Genomic DNA, 20,721 nt, shown 5'->3' with positions numbered 1-20,721 from the left:
GAGGCGCACCGTGCCACCGGGCCTGTCCCTAGTGCCGGTCATGGTTGGGTTGTTGCTGCGGTTTGACAAGCACACCCCCCGCTTTGTCCTCAGAGACCCAGAGTGGGTGGGTGCACTAGGTTGGGGGACACCCTCTCGGTTCTTCCGCTTTCCTTCCCTTCTCAATCTCTTCTTCTCTCATGCGTCTTGGTATACCGACAGGATCAAAACAAGGAATGTTTGTTTGAAGCAAAGCCCTTGGTGTATCTCCGTTCTTTTAAAGAAGGTTTAAGTAAATGAGCTTCAGCCTCACCATCCCAAGCGATCAAGCCACATCTTTACGTAGCTATACCGAAGAGGAGTGGTCCCCGTTCTTTCTTAGATCCCTATCTTTTGACACAGCATACAACTCACTTCAAAGTTCCTATTTGTATAGAAAAGCAACAACTAACAAAAGTCCAGTTTCCGGAATAAATCCATTTATGTCCAGATTGTGCGGTAGGTTGGCTTTCAGGTCCCAGTGCATCTCCAGATCAACCTTAATTCAAGGCCGTCATTCCCAACAGGCAGCCTCCCAGAGCTTTCTGCCCCGTCCCAAAGAAGCCTCATGGGTCTGGGGATCCGGGATTAGCCCAGTGCAGGTCCAGATTTGTGGGCTGTCTAGGCTTTACCTCCTGTGGTGTGTGACAAAATGGCTGCTTATAGCCCGGTAATAGCGGTGTTGTGGGTGAGGCGTCAATCACTAGGAGGGGAGAGAGCTTGTTTTCCATCCATCACTTGGAGCACAGATCAAACGCTGCGTGTGTGTGTGCTTGTGTGTGTGCGTGTGTGTGTGTGTGTGCGTGCATGTGCGTGGGTGTCGCAGGCTGTGAAAACTGTCAGTTGATGTTAGGAGTCAGAGAAACAGATGAACCACGTGTGTGTGAGACACTGACCCTCGGTGAGAGATCTCCTTGCCTGGCAGCCAATAGCAGCATATTGACCCTGTGGCACCTCCCACCCCCTTTGAATCATGACATACAACAGAGTCTCAACTGAGCTGGGTTTGCCAGCAGGAAGCTATGTGGATGGGGGCAGCAATGTTGTGAGTGTATATGTTTCACTGCCTGCTGGCAGTAGCGTTGTTACAACATCGTGCTGCATTTCCGTGTGACTGATCTGTTTCTCTTAATCTTGTTCCTCCACAGCAAATGAAAGACTATTAAGGGTCAAGGCATCGGAACTGCCTGCCGACTAACAGGAAAAGGCAAAAGGCAAAGTCAGGCTTTTTGGTCCAACAATATCTAACGTATTCTACACAGAACTCCCCCTGGTTGACACTCTTTCATCTCCCCTCTCTGATTTCTCCACCTTCAGACACACACACACACACACACATGCACACAACCAGACAAACACACACACACACACACACACACACACACACACACACACACACACACACACACACACACACACACACACGCACACACACACACGCACGCACACACACAGACGCAGACACACACACGCACGCACGCACGCACGCACGCACGCACGCACGCACGCACGCACGCACGCACGCACACACACACACACACACACACACACACACACACACACACACACACACACACACACACACACACACACTTCCACACACAGAATTCCACACACACACACACACACACACACACACACACACACACACACACACACACACACATACACACACACACACACACACACACACACACACACACACACACACACACACACACACACACACACACACACACACACACTTCCACACACAGAACTCCACACACACTTCCACAGACACAAACACCCAAACCACCCGTCTTTTGACCAGAGAGAAAAGACGGAAAAAAAGCGGAGGGAGCAGCAGCTGTCGTTTTCTAATCCCAGTCCTTTATCCTCTCCTGCTCTAATCTTGTTAGAACAGAGCAATTAGTCCACGCCACTAACGATGTGAATACGACCCAGCCCTGGGGGACGACAGACACACTACTAGCGCTGTCATTGATGAAATGAGGGAGAGAGAGACACACGCGTTGGTCTCTCATCAATGACAGCACGGCTGTCTGCAGTGATACACGTTAAACCATAAGCATCACACACCCGGGCTTACTGGGCCATAATGGATGTTCATTTGCACGGTTCAAACTCTATTAGTGGAGCTTTATTGACCCTTCAGGTGCGTACATAACGACATAGGTTTAATTTGTGTAGATTTTATGCCCATGTACAGGTAAACATAAGCATATGTATGCACGCACGCACGCACGTCTGCACACACAGACACACAAACTCTACATACTGCTACTATACCTGATTGGTTCTCGATATCTGTGGGATCAACGCAGATCTCTATGGGACATGTATCTTCACAAGGCTGGGGAAATAGAGAACAAACATCGGAATGCATCAAACACTATCCGCCAGAAAATCCAAATTTGTACAAACCCACAAAGAAAGTCTGTCTTGCAGTAAATTCATAACATTAACCTTAAACCTGCACTATGTATGTTTTCTACTGCAACAATTTACTCCATTAAAAAATATATATGAATAAAATATATGAACAAAAAGTTTTTTTAATTTATTTTGTCTCAGGAATATCGACAATAGTTTTATCTGGTCAACTATTGCCCCCTACACCGTGGGAAAACACAAGTAATCCTGGTAACTGAGTCATCTTACCGACACGCTGTCCTGCTCCATGGATTCGGTTCTTTCTGTAGAGATGGATTCGGGGATGGATTGGGAGTCAGGTTCCAGCTCCTCTGAACTAATGAAACAAGTCAAACGTTAATTATGGGAGAGGTCGAGGTCCTAATAATACCAAGGGATTTAGAAAGAACACTGACGTGAAGTCTTTGCTTTCCACATGGTGAATTTCCCTCTATGACATATAAGATTGCCAAACTTTTTCATTCATAACAGTAACGATGCTGATCAGTGAACAGAGGACATAGTTTCATATAGGCCTACAGCCATACCAATATATTTTGTGCACAGTAAATATAATATTGAAAAACTATTAATTCATGCAATGAATATAACAATACAGTAATTAGCTCCATATTCTGCAAATGTTACCGTCATCAACAATATGAGCTGGAAGTTTGTATTTGAGGAAGTCTCACTGACTGTATTGGTTGTAGTTCCTGAATCAGAGAAAATCCAGTTTCCTATTCTAGGTAAAACTGCTCATGTTATCCAAAGAAACAAACAAATAAATTTCCTTCCAAAGGAATTATTATTATTTTTTCAACTAACAATTCTTTCAACATCCAACTCGATATTATCTTCACAAACATGATGGTCGACAACATCCGAACAAAAAGGGATCTCATGTAACTGAAAGTGCTCCTGAGTAAAGTTGTAATAACTATATAATAACATAATAATAATAAAAAATAATACCCACAAACTTTTTATTTGAGAAACTCGAGGATTCTACTTACGAAATAGCCAGGCTGAGGTCGAGGCTATCAAATTCCCTGAAGATCTCACTGTAGCGCTTGGGAGGCGAATTAAAAGCTACCTTTAGTGTTTCTGAAATGAAAATTAGACCCTTTCATTAACATGCAATTAACATTAGCAATCATTTTAAGCATAACAGCATTGCCTTAATAATGCCCTTCCCCCACCTCAAGGCAAAATACAGTACTACTCTTCTTTGACACAGATGGTCTCAACTGGTCTCAACTTCATGGCCAGAACATAGTCTTTAAACTCTTTGTGCGACACTTAAATTAAGTTTAGTCAAAAGTGCTTGTGAAAGAAACCATAAAAAGTAATAATAGTAGTAATATATATATATATATATAGACACATTTTACGAAACCTTATACTTTGTGTCACAGAAAGGGTGTGAGTTCATTTGATTTATAACCGTATGTAGAAATACAAAGGCAATACATGAGTCAATGACTTGACGATGATGCAACGACTCACATAAAAATGTGTCTACTATTTATTTCTATCTAAATTATATCTAAGCACTCCTTTTGCCCCGCAAAGATAAAAATCTCGGTGTATTTCTGTCTTTATTTAGCTTGATGCCCAAATGAACTGAAATTAGCGTTTGCTTTGGAAGAAACGGTTAAATGTTTGACAGCAGCCTTTGAAGACTTTGAATGCTGAATATCTGCCACTCTCTCTCTCGCTCTGAAGCTGTCTCAATTTGGGTCAACCACATCCTGCTTGTCATTTATATCATGTTCTGTAATGCAGCAGCAGCAGCACAGTTTCAGACAGTCTTGTGAGGTGATTTTGAAAGACGGGTACTATGTTTCCTGTAGAGCTACCAGCTGAAAGTGGCCGACAACCACTCTGTCAATCAATCTATCAATATTCTGATTGAAAAAATATGACTCTTGCAATATATTTTCACCTTAAGTTCAGGGAAAACACAGTACTTTAAGAAGGGTTAATAGGGTTCTTAAAACAGACCATATACTCTTTATGAAAGTAGACGTGTCTTTTGTTTGATGTTAAGACAGAAGTTGAACAGCAACAATTATTTTTTAAATAGAAGGGGAGGCAGGGGAGTCCAACCGTGCCGACTAAGAGAATGTAACCGTACACACACACACGCTCCCTCACACACACTCATACACACACACACACACACACACACACACACACACACACACACACACACACACACACACACACACACACACACTTAGGTAACACGCACACACACTTACACACTTAAATAATCTCTCAATTAAAATTTCGAAACAATAACAGCTCCTTTTCAGCCAACGTCCTCGTTGCGTGGCTCACCTGACTTTTTGGTCGATCCTTCCTCTTCCACGATTGTTTCTTCTTCCATGTCTACACCATCAAGAATCTCCCCACCAGCCGACACACTTAACCTGCACTGGCAGGAAGGGGTGTCAGATTTGGTCGGGTGGGGGAGGGGTCAACTGTACCAAACACTAGAACGTATCGGCAGACAAGAGTAGTCGTACACACCGCCTGGTCGAAGGCTATGGCGGAGTTTGCAACCCCCTGCTTGGTTGCTAATCTCTATTTTTGCTGCTCTCGATAGTAACTTCCTCTAAGGGACTGAAGGTTGGCCAATATGTTTTCACCACTAGATAGAGGAAGTGTAGAGCGAGTATCTCCTCTGGGCGTAGGCCACACCTACCCCACAGGCCAACCCTGATGAGAAGATGCTACGCAAACCGCAGAGGCTTTGTTTTTCCATCCTCTCTAGGAGGCTGGCTAATAAATGTGCACACAGAGAACGATTGCAAGTTCCATACAATGATGGATCATAACTTATCCTCTGTCTGGTTTCTTTTGATTGTTTGAATTGTCGGAGCAAAGGTCATGCCGGTGCACAGTTTAAGAGGTTTCGTATTCAATGACCTTGCTCACCTGACGCAAGGTTTGCTTGCGGCCTCCATGTCTACTGAAAGATCTGCGCAAGCTACCTGGTTGGTGCTGCAGAAGATGATGCAGACACAATTAGTCAACATTTAGGTGTTACGAGCAGTGAGTTTAAACACCGCAGGGCTTGCGATGCAAAGGTGATACGAAATGGATTGGAAGAATTGAGTTACAATACTTGCCGTTGTGTATGCCATAGTGTTGGTGACACACAGGTTAGTTGAAGTGCTAACTGCGTGCACAATTGCATGTTGCAGTGCAGCAGAGTACCAATAGTCAAACTTCCATACCACTGTCCGTAATGCATTTCATTAATAAAAATCTTTCTGAAAATCATGGTTGATCTTGACACCTCATGCAACATAGTAAGTTCTAGCAGAGATGCAAAGTAGATGTAGAAGTAAACAAAAAGGGCAACATGGACAAGTGAGGGACACATTCACACTTCTTAAAACAAAATATTTTATTCTTTTAAAAAGGCACAATCGCAGTCTTCTATTGCATAGGATTCCCATTGTCAAACACTCCCACTCAGTTCATGCATCAGTAGCCACCTCCAACATAGAACGATTGTGTATTTCCGTCTAAGTAGATAACATGATCCATAACTTGAGAATGGGCATAACGTTAAAAAAACAACAATCACTTCACTTTTGACAATGCTTTTGCAACCTGTATATCGTGATGTTTCCCTTCTCCTTCTCAAACTCACTTTCAACCGACGCGCAGAGAGAATGCGACTCGGGTGAAAGGCCAGAATGGCTAACATGTGGCCGAGAAGGCCTCTTTTGTGGGAACTTAAACACTGCTTTGGATCCTACTCCTCCCAGACCACAGTGCGGTGTGGACACACAAGATCGGTCTGGGCTGGAACCACCGTGGCCACGGGCTGCAGCCTGGCGTCCGTCGGAACACCCAAACAGCATCAAGGGGGGACAGCACTACAGAATCATGCATGGCACTATAATGCTGTTGATGAGTGAGTCGTTAATTGTCGGATCAAATTGCGCTGTAAAACGATGTCTTGTTCGAAAGCGGTTCTTAAAAGCGGTTCTTAAATGCAATCTTATGTTGGAAATTGTGTTCTGGAAATAAAACCAAATAAAAAAAAGGTTTACACGATAGTAAAAAAAACAAATGAACTGAAACATGCAACATTTTCACACTCAATCTCTTTGGACAAAGCCCTTGCAATACATCTAGACTAACACATTTATATAAACAAAACACTTCTCTACTGCACTCTTCCATTTTGATTCTGCTGAATGAAATGAATGACGAAATTCATAAATTCAACATCTGGATTTAAAGAAAATATGCATGAGGTGTGCAGATTTATTCATCTGGTAAGGTTCATTGAGTATAACGTCGGCTAATGTTCAGGCTCTACTCTGTATGACAGACATGACGGGTACTGCAAATGCCATTACAAACGGCAAGTCTAGTGCCATTATGAAGTTACGCCTCAAAGTTGACCAACTAAAAGAAGAAATACAGCCAGCCACTAACCTCTTTCTTTTTTTGCTCTTACTTCTAGTCGCGTATTGATATTAAATTAAGGCACCCCCCCCCCCCCCCCCCTCCCCGCCCACTCAAGGAACACGAATACCGCAATCCATGTGCTGGGGGCGTAAAAAACAAAGGAAGATAACAGGATTAAAAAATAAAAACAATAAAAACGGAGTACCATAAAACTAACAAACAGAAGCCCCCTGCTCGAGAGCTCCTCCTCCTCATAGCTCCTCCTCCTCATAGCTCCTCCTCCTCATAGCTCCTCCCTGGCGGTGCTGTCCAGAGGGGACTGCAGGACGTCCGAGTTCTGGGCCTCTGTGCTGATGGCCGCCTGCTCCTTGGTCTTGCCGGAGCGGGCGCGGTCCCAGTCGGTGCGCACCTTCTCGTTGTCCCACACGGTGGAGGTCTCCGTGTCGCTGATGTAGCCCGGGTCGCCCGTGTAGTGGGACGGGAAGACCAGCAGGGGCTCGGCGGAGAACGCCCTCAGGTCGCGGTTCTCAAACTCCTCCATGTACTCCGAGCTGGTTGGGGGAAAGAGAGGGAGAACGAGAGAGAACGAGAACGAGAGAGAGAGAGAACGAGAGAGAGAGAGAGAGAGAACGAGAACGAGAACGAGAGAGAGAGAGAACGAGACAGACAGACAGACCGACAGACAGAGAGATAGAGAGAGAGAGAGAAAGAGAGAGAGAGAGATGTGAGTGATCTCCACACATCCACACGTCGTGACGTCGTAATGCCTCGGAAAAGGCACCTCGACGTCACGAAAAGACTGCGCCTTGAGTTCGGAGCAAAGTAGAACGTTCACAAACGTGGAGGCAGAGACCGGCAAAAAACATAGGATCTGACACCTATTTCTCTAAATGACGGGCTTATCTATTTTTGTCACAGTGTCAAAATGGCATAATTACTATGTTGAAGATCACACAAGACAAAGCCTACACAGGGTGTTTGTTGAACATGATGGGCAGGAACTCGTCCACGGGCAGCATCCTCTTCAGCGGCTCGGCTTTTAGCAGCTTCATGGCCCCCTCCAGCGACATCATGTAGCCCAGCGTCCAATAGGAGTAGTCCGCCTCCACCAGGTTATGAATATTAGGCACCGACTTCTCCGGGCGGTCCACCTGCATACGCTTCCGTCCGATGTAGCTGTTTGAAAAGAGAACGGGGGTGGAAAGGGGAAACAACGTGAGCGCTGATGGGCGGAGGAACGGAAAATTCCCCAGTGGGCAGAGTTTGGAGTTTTCCCCGATGACTCGTAAAAAACGAATTGACGTTTGAACGAGCTCACATGCTGCTCTAGCCCCTTCAGGCATCGAGAGTTATGACCCCTTAACTCAAACTGCAGAGACCAGCTCCGGCCTGATTCTCTAGTCTGGGCCAAAGGGGGGTTAACATCACCGTGTTGCAATGCACCTTAAAAGGTGACACGTTATACCACCGGGGGTGAATGTGAAAAGCCATTACAAGCCGTTTTGAAAAGCGGCCTCTTCTTACATCACAAGTGTTCGTGACGCCTAGATGTGTTCTGGATTGATCAGTCTACCAGCCTACCCAGTGTTATAATATGTCACCTTTAACTTTGTCACTGCTTACTAGTAAGCATGTCTGAATATGTTAAAAGACGTTTCTAAAAATAAGAATCCCCAGGATGATTTGCTAATCACTGACATGAGGTCCCAGCGCAGTCCTTCCCTGTCCACCTCGATCATCAAGTTCTTCAGGCGCCGTTTGAAGAAGATCTCGAAGCGGAGGTCGTCCTCGATCACCAGGGACGTCTGCAGACCTCGATCAACGATCTAGGGGCCAGACACGACACACGACGGGGCTCCGTCAGCGAGCGCCAATGAGGGCAATGAACGCATACAACCAGAATTAAACAAAAACTACAAATCGATTTTGACAGAGTGCATGGGAGCCATAATTTCATTGAGAATGATTGGGAGACTTTTTGAGGGGTAATGTGATAGGCTTTTTGGTCTCGCACCTCTTGCCAGATCTTGTAGTGGGAGAGGAAGCAGCCCAGCTCTCCCTTGGTCAATGGACGGCCGTGGTAGGGGTCACTGTACCCAGGAAGCATGTGGATGCCCATCGCATTGATCTCACTCATGTTCATGGCTCTGTGACAGACAAGGGGGAGAACATACATCAGGAGGGGAAATAAAGCAGAATGGTATAGACGGAAACATGAAAAAATAAAAAAAGGCTGTAAAAACAACATTCACATTTACATATAGGGCACTTAGCGGACGCTTTTATCTAAAGCGACTTACAATAAGTACAATTGTGAGAAGAAACTTGAAAAAAAAACGTACTTTCCATCCACGGCCTCGATGACCTTTGATGCGATTTCCTGCTCGTACAGCGTCCTCAGCATGCGTTCTCGGCGGTCCGTCCTCTTCTTCAAGTTTATCATGAACACCTGCACACACAGCACAACAAACCAGCACATGTCAGCCCATACACTCCCCAGTAGATGGCGACATTCTGCAAAGAAAGTGACAAACTCTCGGCATTTGTTCAGTGTTCATCTTCACAAAGCCCCCACTTTACTCACCTCGTCAAAGCCCAGTTTGTCTGGCTGTTTAGTCGGGGGAGGAATGTATTTCGAGGGCATCACTGGGGGGTGTCGCACTATGTAGTGAGAGGGGAAGATGAACACAGAAAGGGTCAACAGAAATGCATGCTGGGAGACAGAAGTAACACGAAAGCGTTGAGAACAAGACTGCGTCTATGGAAGCCACCGTGGGGTCAAATGCGTGCCGACTCACCATTAACCTCCAGCAAGGCATGCAAGAAACTATCCGCCTCGTCCTTCAGTGAATTGTGAGCCCGTAACGGAACCGGGAAGTAACCGAAGGTCTCTTGGTTACATACAAACATTTGTACATCTGCAAAGAGAAAATAGGAACAAATGTCATTTGTTTTTTGTTTCTTTAGTCACAAGTTAACTCAAGGCGAACAGCACCCAAAGGGGGCTTTTTCAGGGGAACTGCAGTTCATTAATAGATACTTCAAATTTTGGTACAAGTACCAATAACAGGTAATGTACATATGTAGTGTGTCAAACATAAACATGGTCCAACCGAGACACACAAGGTGGACCGTTCATAACAATGTCTAACATGTGATAAACATCAAACAGAAACAAAGGGGAAAACAAGGCATAACAAAAACGATAATGATAACCAAGGCCTCAGATAAATATATGATTCACATCTAACAATAACATGTGATAACCAAGGCCTAACATAAACATAAACAAGGATATACACAGTCGAACAGAAACAGGAGATAAACATGGTACAACATACCCATCCTATAAACAACGTCGGAAAATAAACATGTGATGAGCATGGCATAACACATTAACGGATGAATCCCCCATACCTGCCATGCGGGCGGAGAAGGCGAACACGATGATGTCGTCGAAGGCCCAGCTGTAGTCCGGGTGCGGCGGGTGGAAGGCCAGCTGCCTGGACGCCTCCTTCCTCAGGTCGATGAGGAAGGTGGAGTGGACCATGGGCACGGCGAAGCAACCCCTCCGCTGCTGCTTCCTTATGGGAATGTAGGCCGGCGTGCGTTTATAATAACCCTGCAGGATGGCAAATGGTTAAATGGACTGCATTTATATAGCGCTTTCACCCAAAGCGCTTTATAATATTGCCCTAAGGAGGAGCCGGGGATCGAACTAGCAACCTGGCGGTTACTAGCCGACCCGCTCTACCTCCTGTTTCTACTCTGACAGGAGTGGGACCAAAACAGCTGAGAATTCTAATATCTCATCAAACATGAGTGAATTCAGGTACAGGTTATTTAGCAGCGTGCAAGAGGTTAAGGCTTCTTGCCTCGAGAATGCCTACAGATAGGCAGCAGACGTTGGCTGTCGAACACACTTTGTTTCGGATTAGCATTCGAAGACGCTGGTCACTATACAATCCTGCCCGCCTTTTCTCATTAAATGACCCCCATGGACATGAACTCATACGCTTGACCAAACACACAAAGTACCTGGGAGGTCATACCACACCAGAAGTTGGAATAGGCGGCGCGCGATTCCAGCATTGGCGCAACGATGGTCTTGTCCTCTTCGATGAGCTTCCACAGGACTTCCGGATTGATGAGGAGGTTGTCACAATCCACGGCCTAAAACCAGAAAGGAAAAAAAAACAATAGTTTGAGAAAGTTGTCTTTTTCAAAAGAAAAGCTGATTTGAGAAGAAACAAACTGAATAGAAAACCCGTAAGTCTTTGGATGTCTAAAGAAAGTGGTATGATTGAAAGAACATATGCTCTCTGCTGATATTAACAATAATGCTTGAGCTTACGAAATAGAAAAACGGGATTACATTAACAGTTTGAGGGTTTATTTTGAGTTGAGCTATGTAGCGAGTTTTACTGGCCTCTCCTTGAACTGCTGGCCTCTGCTTGAAACTTGAAAAAAAAAAGCAGTGAACAAAGCCGGTCAGGACACCCATTCATAGAGATAAAATTGCACATGTTGCAAAGAGCCACGGACCTGAGCATTCATCAGAACCGCGCCATTGTAATGAAAGTAACCCAAGAAGAACCAAACCCTGCCGCTGTGCCCGTTCTCCATCAGCCCCATCTGTTATAATGTGCAAAATGTCCCCGTCCCCGTCCACCCCCCTCCCACACACAAACACACACGCACACAGACACTCATACACAGACTGACAAACACACACACACAGACCCACACATGCACACACACACACACACACACACACACACACACACACACACACACACACACACACACACACACACACACACACACACACACACACACACACACACACACACACACCAAGAAGTAGTCGGCCCACATCTCCCTGGCAGAGTCCAGCGCTGCTTGGCGCAGCTTCATCACATGGGCATAGCGTAGATTGGTCCACTGCTTCGGACCGTCCCCGTCCGGATACTCACTAAAAAAACAACAACAAACAAACAAAAACACAAAACAGACACACCGACACAAAGGGGAACGTCAACACCTGGCATCGTCTCCATAGGATCCGTGTCAAACTCTCATGTGACGCTAGACTCGCGGGAACTGACCTGGGCTGCTCCTTCGGCCTCCATTCCACATAGTGGTAGAGGTTCTGGACCGTGGTGAGCCAGTCTCGGAGGATGGACGTGGTGTTGTCTTCGTTGTGATCCGTTGCAACCCTGTCGCGTGAAAAAAACAAAAGTCATCTCCATCAATACCAGGGAAGTAGGCTTTGAGCTGCACATTAAGGGGGCCGGCAGTAAGAGACTTGCATGCATGGTGTTACTATAGCGCTGAAGCCAGACCGGATTCGAGTTGAGACTTGAACCGATTGAAAGGATAAACCACGAGGCTCAAAGAACAATAGTTCTCAGTGGGCTTTGTGATAGTTTATCATCGGTGTCTCCCAGGAGGACACGCCTAGACAAAAATACACTTTTATCACACTGTGGCGCTTCTGGTTGTCTTAATTCTAGGGGATATGATCTACTTCTTGGCAATGATCCAAATGACATTAGGAGAAGTAAAAACTGCCGGGTCTGCAGTTATCTGAGGACGGGGAACAGGAAAACAAAGAAGGCAGGATGTGTGTACATGTGCGCAGTGTGTCAACACAGCCCTGGGCAGACGGGCACATTCGATTGAATGCCGTGTGGATTCTAAATCAAGCCACATGTTGGGCTCTTCTCATTCCATTCGCCTGGCTCTCTCGGTCTATGTGGAAGAGGAAGGGGCGGGGGAATCATGTTACAACTCGACAAAATCTCTGTCTCTCTCTCCCCCTCTATATACAAGAGTCTGTAGCCTTTCTATGGATGGCAGACAGCCAAGTCAGGTTCTCCCCGCTGCTGATGTCACATCAGCCCGTGAGAACACTGCAGCTGCCCACTAAACCGTCTATCCCCTCGCTCCCGGCTATCCAAACGCCAGTCTCCCCTGACCGGTCGGGCCCGGCTGCCCGCACAGCCGTCTTCTGCCACGTGCTTGACTCTCTCTCGCTAGAGAATCTGTTTTTGCATTGCTATTCCATGTGTTAACTTAAAAGGATTGTAGGCATGCATGCAGTGTGTGCATGTGTTTACAGAAGCAAATGGTATGTATTCCAAATGGTTTGGTTAAGACCTCAGCGTGCAATGTTTACGAGATGTGACAGTCGTTTACATTTGTCGCTCGGAAGGCCCACAGCTATGTGTGCTGGTGTGGTTTCACCTATAGAACCTCTTTTTGTGTAAAACAAACTTATTAGGAATAAACAAGTAAAACTGAGATAAATATGGGAAATTGGACGCAACAAAAAAACTATGTCAAAGACTTAATCTCTTTTAATCCATCGCCCTCCATCAAGCTTTCAACATTTGGTTGTTTGAATAGGTCTATGGCTGGTATCCACGGGTGCATTAAAATTCTACTGCCTTACTTGCCTCAGGGGACGTCTCGCAGCTCACAGGTGCTGTGCATTGAGGAAGTTAAGGAAGTGCCAAGGTTCCTCTCTTTTAACATTTGTGTGCATACAACCAAATACCATTCCAGACATTCCTTTCAACACTCGTGCATACTTGATGAATCCTCTTCATATGGTATCCTATTTAAATTATTCAAATGATTATAAAAAGGTAAAACTCCTATCCATTTAAAATGGGTTAGGGTCATATACAAACGGATTGGTTATGCTCTACTGAGCCTATATGGAGAACCCTAACACTGATTTACCAATGCAGTTGAACAGTGTCGAACTATAGCGCCCAATGAGATATGGGTGTGTGTGTGTGTGTGTGAGTGGAAACTTGGTGGAAGCTAGGACTCTTCTACACTGAGAAGTGGGAAATGGAAGAGATCCCCATCTTTGAAAAAGTTTCATTAGCACCCCTTCTGGCTATATACAATGGTCCCCACCATCTGCCCTCCACGTATACACATTAGAGGCATACGGGGCTTGCTGTACGCAGTGTCTGCGTGAGAGCTCATCGCTGTTACTTTACATGGCCGGGGGTTGCAACATATTTAGTCCCACCATATTTAGTCCCAGGCGTTAATTCATGGATCTAAAAGTCTATTCATTTGAATCCAACACTTGTCAGGACGAAATCTATGAAGCAGAACGTAGAGGGAAGAGTTGACTGCACATGACAGCATTAACTAAGCGCTACATTAAAGTTAGATCGACGAGACCTAACGGCAACGCACAGCATTATAATAGGCTTTCCCCCCCTACTGGAAATGATTCCACTACGTGTCAGTAACCAAGAGATGTGGTTGTGACTAACGTCGGTACCGTTACTCTGCACGTAGATCGGTTGTAGTTATCCACTTCAGGACTTACCATACAGCTAGACGGTCCTTCGGGTAGTTAAGACGTTCGATACCCCCTAGGAAGTAAGGCAGAGAATGCTCTGCGTTCCGGCATATGAGGGCGATAAGAACCCGCGGTGCCAGAATTGGAGATTCGGGGCTCCATCGTTCCTCTGGAAAATATCCCCAAGATGGTCTGCACGCTAGATATGCGAAGATCAGAGCGCCGTACAGAGAAATAAAGCGGTGCATTGCCAAAATACACCAGGAAAAATAAATTATAGAAAGATGAAGTGTCTGAAGTCTTGTAGCTAAGGATATAGCTTCCAAATGTACCCTTTCTAGGCTCACAAGACCATCGCTATAACGCTAATATTCTCTGCAGCCCTCGGATGTGACAACACCGCCAAGTTGTACTTTAAAGGGGACGTCCCGATGTACTCTTAAAGGGGATGGACTTAGGAGCCCAGTGCAGTTTGATTTGCAACTGTAATTATACAATTAGACCTGCCAAAAGAACATGAACGATCTTGATTTAGTGTTTTTTTTTTTTTAAATATACACAACTGCACGTTCTTCAAAACTTTTAATTATTTTTTTCAGTTCAGACCAGCTTTCGACCAAATGATTAGAACACACACACACACACACACACACACACACACACACACACACACACACACACACACACACACACACACACACACACACACACACACACACACACACACACACACACACACACACACACACACACATTCTCTCCTAGAGAGGGACTTTGACACTTTGTTTGTTACAACTTGCATATTTAACAAAATGTACATTCTGTCTCAGTCCTCCAGGTAGCAAAGGAGCAAACCCTAAAGCCGTGCGCCTGATCCAGGCTTCTCTACGGTGATCGTCAGGTCAGCAGCAGCCGGGCCATCGATGAGCCAGAAGAGCTCTCCTTCAGTTGGCAAAACCCGGGCTGCAGGGAACGCTGGGCCTTCCCTCCCCTCCAGCACTTCCTGTGAACAAAAAGAAAAGAGAGGCCGAATGTCCCCATTGGTTATCGTCTGTCAGTGATTTTAATCCCGTGTATAATCACTGTCTAAACACATGTTTACGCACTGTATAAACACGAATATGGACAGTGTTTCCGTCTGATTCTCTGTTATAAACGAACTTAATATCTCTCCGTCGCTTGGACGAATAATGTAAAACACAACCATACTGATGTATACCTCCAAGTAACAGCGTTACAAATTGTTACACAGTTAGTTACACAACGAGTTACCTTCAACATGGGCGCCTTGCTGCCACCCGTCGACACGAACACCACACAGCGCGCCGAGTTCACCACGGGAAGGGTCATGGTAACGCGTTGTGGCGGGGGCTTGGGGGAGTCGCTGATGGGGGCCACGATCCTCGCAGTTTCCTGAAATAGGGGAAAATACAATGCAAATAACCAGGAACCTCCCTCAACAATTCTCTCATATAATCCACAGGTCCGTATAGTGTAGATCCCATAGCTTTGTTTAAGACCCCGACGAACGTTACCAGGGTCAAACCCAGGCCCGCCGCTCCCTATACGCAGAGTACGCAGAGTGCGTAGGGCACCAAGTACCTGAGGGGGCACCAAAAATTAAGGTTTGTAATTTTTGAATTAAAATAATATGTAAATTAGTTATGAAGAGGCCCACCGTTGTTTGTTCCCCCCCGCCCTGGTCAATGTCTGCAGATCAAGATGACCCGAATATGGAATAGTTTGAATAGCTCTTGAGCCGTTTGCTGCCACCAAAATGGAAAGCACCACACAAACTGAAACATGTATCTAACGAAGCCATTCTCCAGTGATAGAAGACAACATTTTGTTCATAAATGTGTTATGCGCACCCATAATGAGAGACATGCACTCGCAAGGCCAAAGAATGTCTTTGTGGCAAGTGAAAGGGAGTGACTGAGAAGGGCAGAGATTATACATATTGTTGTGAAATGGCACATAATCAGGAACCACAGCAAGGAGTCACAGCCAATGGGTGGTAGGGCCTTAATGAATAGGTGGGCAATGCAATCTGTTTCACATGTAGGCTCGCATTGAAAGACATTTGAGATTCGACTTCAAATGCTGTTTTATTCCCCCTCTGAAAACAGAATAACTACGGTATGTTAGTCATGGTTAAACATGCATTTTTATATTTTGGGAAATATCCATCCAAAAGTGTTTATAAACATACAGAAATAGGTTACATATGGAGTCTGTTTTGTTCCAATTTGATATATCATTAGCAAAATACGAGTTTAAGTCAAATGGAGACTTTAAATGTGCTGCAGGTTTAGAAAGAGCAACGAGCAGGCTGTCACGGGGCCATGCTTAATGCTAGGGTTGAGGTTAGCTGCACACTGGCAGAAGGGCATCTCGTTCCAGTCGACGGTTCCAGAATGACCGGTTTTGAACGGGCAGCTTTGGAGAAAAGTGCACACTGTAACGTGCCTCTTTAAACATGCATGTACTCATTATCCCTTCATTTGGAGCCAAAACTAAGCACTCGTGAGAGTTTTTTTAATCTGCATTTACATCGAGGTACACCTTCTCTATAGTTTCATTTCCCGACAGTGGGATAATTGGACTGGAACTGTTCAAAAGGAATATCGAGCCACATTCACAACAGTGTTGCTGAGCATTGTTCTCACCTCCAGAAGAGGATGGCCTGGGAAGAGGGAGCAGGTGTGGCCGTCTGGGCCCATTCCCAGCAGCAGCATGTCAAACACGGGCTTGTCGTTTCCGGGGAACACCTGCCGTGTTCAATAGATCCAGAGCACTACTGGGTCACCAAGTCTACGGACAATAATACAGTTGACAGGTACGAGACAATTGGAAAAAAATGTTGTTTGCTGCCGTACCTCCTTCAGTTTACGAGCATAATCCTCCGCACACTCATTCACTGGCAGCGAAGAGTCGATGGACAGGATCGCAGTCTCTGGGATGTTGATCTTGGTGAACAGTTGATTCTGATCCGACGCACACACGCACACGCACACACACAAACACACCAATTGTTTTTAGATTCAGTGCTATGCTGTGTATATTAATCGAGTGAAACATGACACATTTAAACATTGGGCTTTACCTTGTAAAGCCCATAGGTGCTCTCTGGGTCATTGGAAGGGACCAGCCGCTCATCACAAAACCCGACCACCCACTTGCTGCAGTCCAGGTTGGGCAGAGCGGGCAGCTCCTTGCTCAGCATGGACACCAGGCTGCCACCTGAGAGACCCAGGGTGAAGCGACCACGCGACGCAATGGCCTTCCCTGCCCGAGATGACACGAGCTCAGCCAGCACTGGGCCGAGCTCGGCTGAGGATGGGAACACCACAACTCTTCTGGCTGCCATTGCAAACCGCTCCTGCTTCCTGCAGATGGAATAAATAGGTGAGTCTTCTACCTAGTTGGGTTAAAGTCTGAGTAAAGGGAAATGGTTATGGTGTGTTACAGCAAAACGTCCATCACACAAGGAAGTAGATCTCGGAAAGGATTTTGCAACAGCTTATTTTGCAACAGAATACCACTGTGCTCGACATTAATGAATAATACCGTACATGTTTCATCTTAACGTTATTAGTCAAATACAATGTGGCTGTGATTTAAGTGGACGCTCTATCAACATCCACTGTAATAAACAAATGGTTTCTACAAACTCCATTCATGCACCTATCGTGCATGACGTGCATCTAGTATGTATAAATGTCAAACTGAAGATGCGGTAAAGCCCGATTATTTCATTCTCAACACATAAAACGCATGCTGATGCAACAGGACCGAACACTACGAACAATCTCACACTTATAAACTAGTTCCCAATAGAAATAAGGAATACCTGCTGATAAATCCTGGTTGGAGTAAGCTGAATGCTGGAAATATCTGTCGGCAAATCGAATAGACTATTCTGCTTCCTGGATCTACTTCCATTAGCCAATCATATTGGGGATTCAAATGACGAAGCGCTGTGAGAGAATTGAATGAGTAAAATAAATGACAACTATTTATTTGCTTGAAAAACTTGGGAATAAGAACAAGACTTTCGTATAGCAGTATTTCTAATCGAAGTCGTCGGAAGTTTAAAGCCAGCGGGGTCGCCGCGAACCAGTATTGTACAAGCATTAACTTGTTGAAACTATTGCGCCGCTGCGCTCTCTCATGGCCACATAAAGTCGGTGCAATTGATTAGAACTAGCAAACATGTTTTAAGCAGGCCTATAGAGGCCATAGGTCTAGGTTGTTAAAATTAATTTATTATCGTTATGTGTTAACCTCAAAACACGAGAAACCTAAAAGGAATGTCGGTTGCCTTTTCATACGTCCGATCAGTTTATGGTTATAATAAATTAATCCCAGGCCACCGTTCAGATAACAACATAGGATATAATTATCAGTTAGTCGGTAATCACCTCATCAATTCAATGCCACGTGGTTTGACAGCAATGGGTTGTATTGAGCCAGTGATGGAGCCGCATGCGTTTGCGTTGAGGCGAGTTTGTTGGTGTTTGGTGGCGGCAAGTTCTTACTATTTTGGTCCTAAAGGCTATATTTGCGATTCTCCTCCGCTCCGATAGATGGAAACGATGGCTTTTTTGACAATTGGCACTAAACGCAAGCTCTACTCCAAGTAGGACATTGTCCTATCGCAGTGTAGCCTATTCTAACAAATATACTTTATATCAATAATAGGACTTCTTGATCCGACAGTAATTGCAGTGTAACAACCCTCTTCTTATATAGGCTACTAACTGTTACGATTTTATCATGTCGACAAATTTCTCTTTTAACTCACAGCTTGTCTCTATCATGGATGCGTTATCCAAAACGGCTGTATTGGAAATAGGTAAACTAGTCCAGATCGAATCAAAGATGCTAAAAATAGAGATTAATCGGGGACGAAATGAAATCGCATCACTCACAGAGAAATTGCAGTTGATGGAGAAGCTGCTTTGGATTGCCCAAGGACACCGGCAGGACACCGCGGGACGATCAATCACACGGGATTCAGAAATGACTTGCGGCGAATTAGATGCTGGCGCTACAATCCAACCAATAAAAAGGTAGGAAGATCCAACAACATTAAATCCACATACTACTACACTATAACACCTTGCAATAACGGCACGTTAACTGCAACATTGGTTTGCCTCCTATACTCTAGTGAAAGTTTACAGGAAAGCATATGTCCCTCCACTGAGACAACTAATGAAGATGAAGAAAGCTTTCATCAAGTAAGTTTTACTATGTAGTTGGTACCACTGATTTACGATAGGCCTCTGTTTAGTCAGCTGACCATGTCATGTGTTTCCTCCCAGCGGTTCACAGACAAATCAAAAGAACAGCCTGTAATCAGCGTAATTAAAGAGGAGCCACCCGAAGAGCAGACCTCTGAATTAAGTACACAGCAAGAACTAGAAACCGATACAAGTGAGTAACCTGATATATAAAATAAGCAAAAATGTGGAATGTAAAATTGACATAAGTGTGAAATGGTAAACAAGTCAGGTTTGCATTTATTTTATTTATTGCATTTAGATTATTTTTTGCTTTCAACAGGAGAAGCAGAACTGCAAACCCAACTTGAGAAGAGGAGGTCAGATGTTCCAATTCATCCAAAATCAGCGTCAAGTGTACAACTGTTCATTCCCTGCTTATCCATCACCCAGACTCTTGCCTCATCCAATACGGCTGCACTAGCAGGGTTCCATGAAACTCCATTCGAACAGAACCTCTTGCTTAGGCCAACACCTGCCCCACACAACAACAACAATAACAACAACAAAATGGACACTAGTGGGAGGACACTAGTTTGCCGGAATGCGGCCTCCAAGGGCCTGGGCCCGGCCAGGAGCCTCGCCCCAGCAAAGAGCCCAAGGATCCAGGGACTGCTGTGGAACTCTGAGATGGCCAAGAGGTTTGGCTGCGCTCAGTGCGGAAAGAGCTTCCGCTGTTTCAGCCAGCTGGAGATCCACCAGCGGAGCCACACCGGGGAGAAGCCTTTCAGGTGCACGCTATGCGGGAAGCGTTACGCGCAGAAGGGCCACCTGTACACGCACCAACGCACCCACACCGGAGAGAAGCCGTACGGCTGTCCCATCTGCGGCAAGGGCTTCATCCAGAAGTGCACCCTGGACATGCACCAGCGCACGCACACCGGGGAGAAGCCGTTTGTCTGTGGTCATTGTGGTAAAGGGTTCACCAAGAATTGTAATCTCAAAAAGCACCTGGCCGTGCACGCGGACGTGGCGGACGGACGCTCGTATAACGGGGAATCGATAGCCAGACATGGTCGCCCTGTTGGATTAGGACCAACCAACACCACCACAACCACCACCACACACATTTCTGTCACTCAATTTTAATTTGTCAGCATTACACGCTCAATCACATTTGACCGAAAATAAATTAATTTGGTTCTACACTTTGGATGTCTTCTTTTTGTGATGTATCAAAAGGACATTGTGTGTGAATGTTATTGTTTCCCCTCACTCACCTTCACA

At 45.4% G+C, this 20,721-nt stretch overlaps 4 protein-coding genes across 6 annotated transcripts in view; 1 reads left to right on the top strand and 3 right to left on the bottom strand.

Annotated features, from left to right (window-relative positions):
• gmip (GEM interacting protein) overlaps nt 1-5,084 on the bottom strand; it is a 16,517-nt gene extending 11,433 nt beyond the window's left edge. For both annotated transcript variants that reach the window (XM_056577427.1, XM_056577432.1), the window contains exons 1-4: nt 4,780-5,084; nt 3,450-3,540; nt 2,683-2,770; nt 2,311-2,374 (exon numbers count right to left, since the gene is read on the bottom strand). In XM_056577427.1, the coding sequence (XP_056433402.1) occupies nt 2,311-2,374; nt 2,683-2,770; nt 3,450-3,540; nt 4,780-4,828 (292 nt within the window). In that variant the 5' untranslated portion in view covers nt 4,829-5,084. The remainder of the gene's footprint in view (nt 1-2,310; nt 2,375-2,682; nt 2,771-3,449; nt 3,541-4,779) is intronic.
• A 1,895-nt stretch (nt 5,085-6,979) lies between these two features.
• On the bottom strand, nt 6,980-14,627 carry colgalt1a (collagen beta(1-O)galactosyltransferase 1a). The gene is made up of 12 exons (XM_056577532.1): nt 14,234-14,627; nt 11,982-12,092; nt 11,731-11,848; nt 10,912-11,046; nt 10,291-10,495; nt 9,672-9,791; nt 9,458-9,534; nt 9,216-9,322; nt 8,888-9,020; nt 8,572-8,699; nt 7,843-8,049; nt 6,980-7,424 (listed from the first exon to the last, which is right to left on the bottom strand). The coding sequence occupies exons 1-12, from the start codon at nt 14,452-14,454 to the stop codon at nt 7,157-7,159; spliced, it is 1,830 nt and encodes a 609-aa protein (XP_056433507.1). The 5' UTR covers nt 14,455-14,627; the 3' UTR covers nt 6,980-7,156.
• A 149-nt stretch (nt 14,628-14,776) lies between these two features.
• On the bottom strand, nt 14,777-19,478 carry pgls (6-phosphogluconolactonase). 2 transcript variants are annotated; one of them, XM_056577681.1, is made up of 7 exons: nt 19,141-19,477; nt 18,060-18,186; nt 17,313-17,595; nt 17,086-17,193; nt 16,876-16,977; nt 15,479-15,619; nt 14,777-15,209 (listed from the first exon to the last, which is right to left on the bottom strand). In XM_056577681.1, the coding sequence occupies exons 2-7, from the start codon at nt 18,149-18,151 to the stop codon at nt 15,063-15,065; spliced, it is 873 nt and encodes a 290-aa protein (XP_056433656.1). In that variant the 5' UTR covers nt 18,152-18,186; nt 19,141-19,477; the 3' UTR covers nt 14,777-15,062. The 2 variants fall into 2 exon arrangements, with proteins under 2 accessions (XP_056433656.1, XP_056433664.1); XM_056577689.1 differs by lacking the exon at nt 18,060-18,186 and having other exon boundaries at nt 19,141-19,478.
• LOC130371872 (oocyte zinc finger protein XlCOF19-like) lies at nt 19,135-20,694 on the top strand. The gene is made up of 3 exons (XM_056577740.1): nt 19,135-19,452; nt 19,537-19,648; nt 19,778-20,694. Exon 3 carries the CDS (start codon nt 20,005-20,007, stop codon nt 20,581-20,583), a length of 579 nt encoding a protein of 192 aa, XP_056433715.1. The 5' UTR covers nt 19,135-19,452; nt 19,537-19,648; nt 19,778-20,004; the 3' UTR covers nt 20,584-20,694.
• The last annotated feature ends 27 nt before the right edge of the window (nt 20,695-20,721 follow it).

The sequence above is a fragment of the Gadus chalcogrammus genome, chromosome 2 (assembly GCF_026213295.1).
Source record: "Gadus chalcogrammus isolate NIFS_2021 chromosome 2, NIFS_Gcha_1.0, whole genome shotgun sequence".
In the NCBI taxonomy this organism is placed as follows: Eukaryota; Metazoa; Chordata; class Actinopteri; order Gadiformes; family Gadidae; genus Gadus; species Gadus chalcogrammus.
This window is presented reverse-complemented; position numbering and strand designations above follow the sequence as displayed.

Coding starts and splice junctions, on each gene's coding strand:
- pgls (XM_056577681.1), bottom strand. CDS start 18,151: ATGGAAGTAGATCCAGGAAGCAGAATAGTCTATTCGATTTGCCGACAG. Junction 17,596..18,059: donor CAACCAGGATTTATCAGCAG/GTATTCCTTATT, acceptor TTCCATCTGCAG/GAAGCAGGAGCGGTTTGCAA. Junction 16,978..17,085: donor ATGCTCGTAAACTGAAGGAG/GTACGGCAGCAA, acceptor TGAACACGGCAG/GTGTTCCCCGGAAACGACAA.
- LOC130371872 (XM_056577740.1), top strand. CDS start 20,005: ATGGACACTAGTGGGAGGACACTAGTTTGCCGGAATGCGGCCTCCAAG.
- colgalt1a (XM_056577532.1), bottom strand. CDS start 14,454: ATGCACCGCTTTATTTCTCTGTACGGCGCTCTGATCTTCGCATATCTA. Junction 11,047..11,730: donor TGTGGGCCGACTACTTCTTG/GTGTGTGTGTGT, acceptor TTCTGGTTTTAG/GCCGTGGATTGTGACAACCT. Junction 9,323..9,457: donor ACAAACTGGGCTTTGACGAG/GTGAGTAAAGTG, acceptor CTGTGTGTGCAG/GTGTTCATGATAAACTTGAA.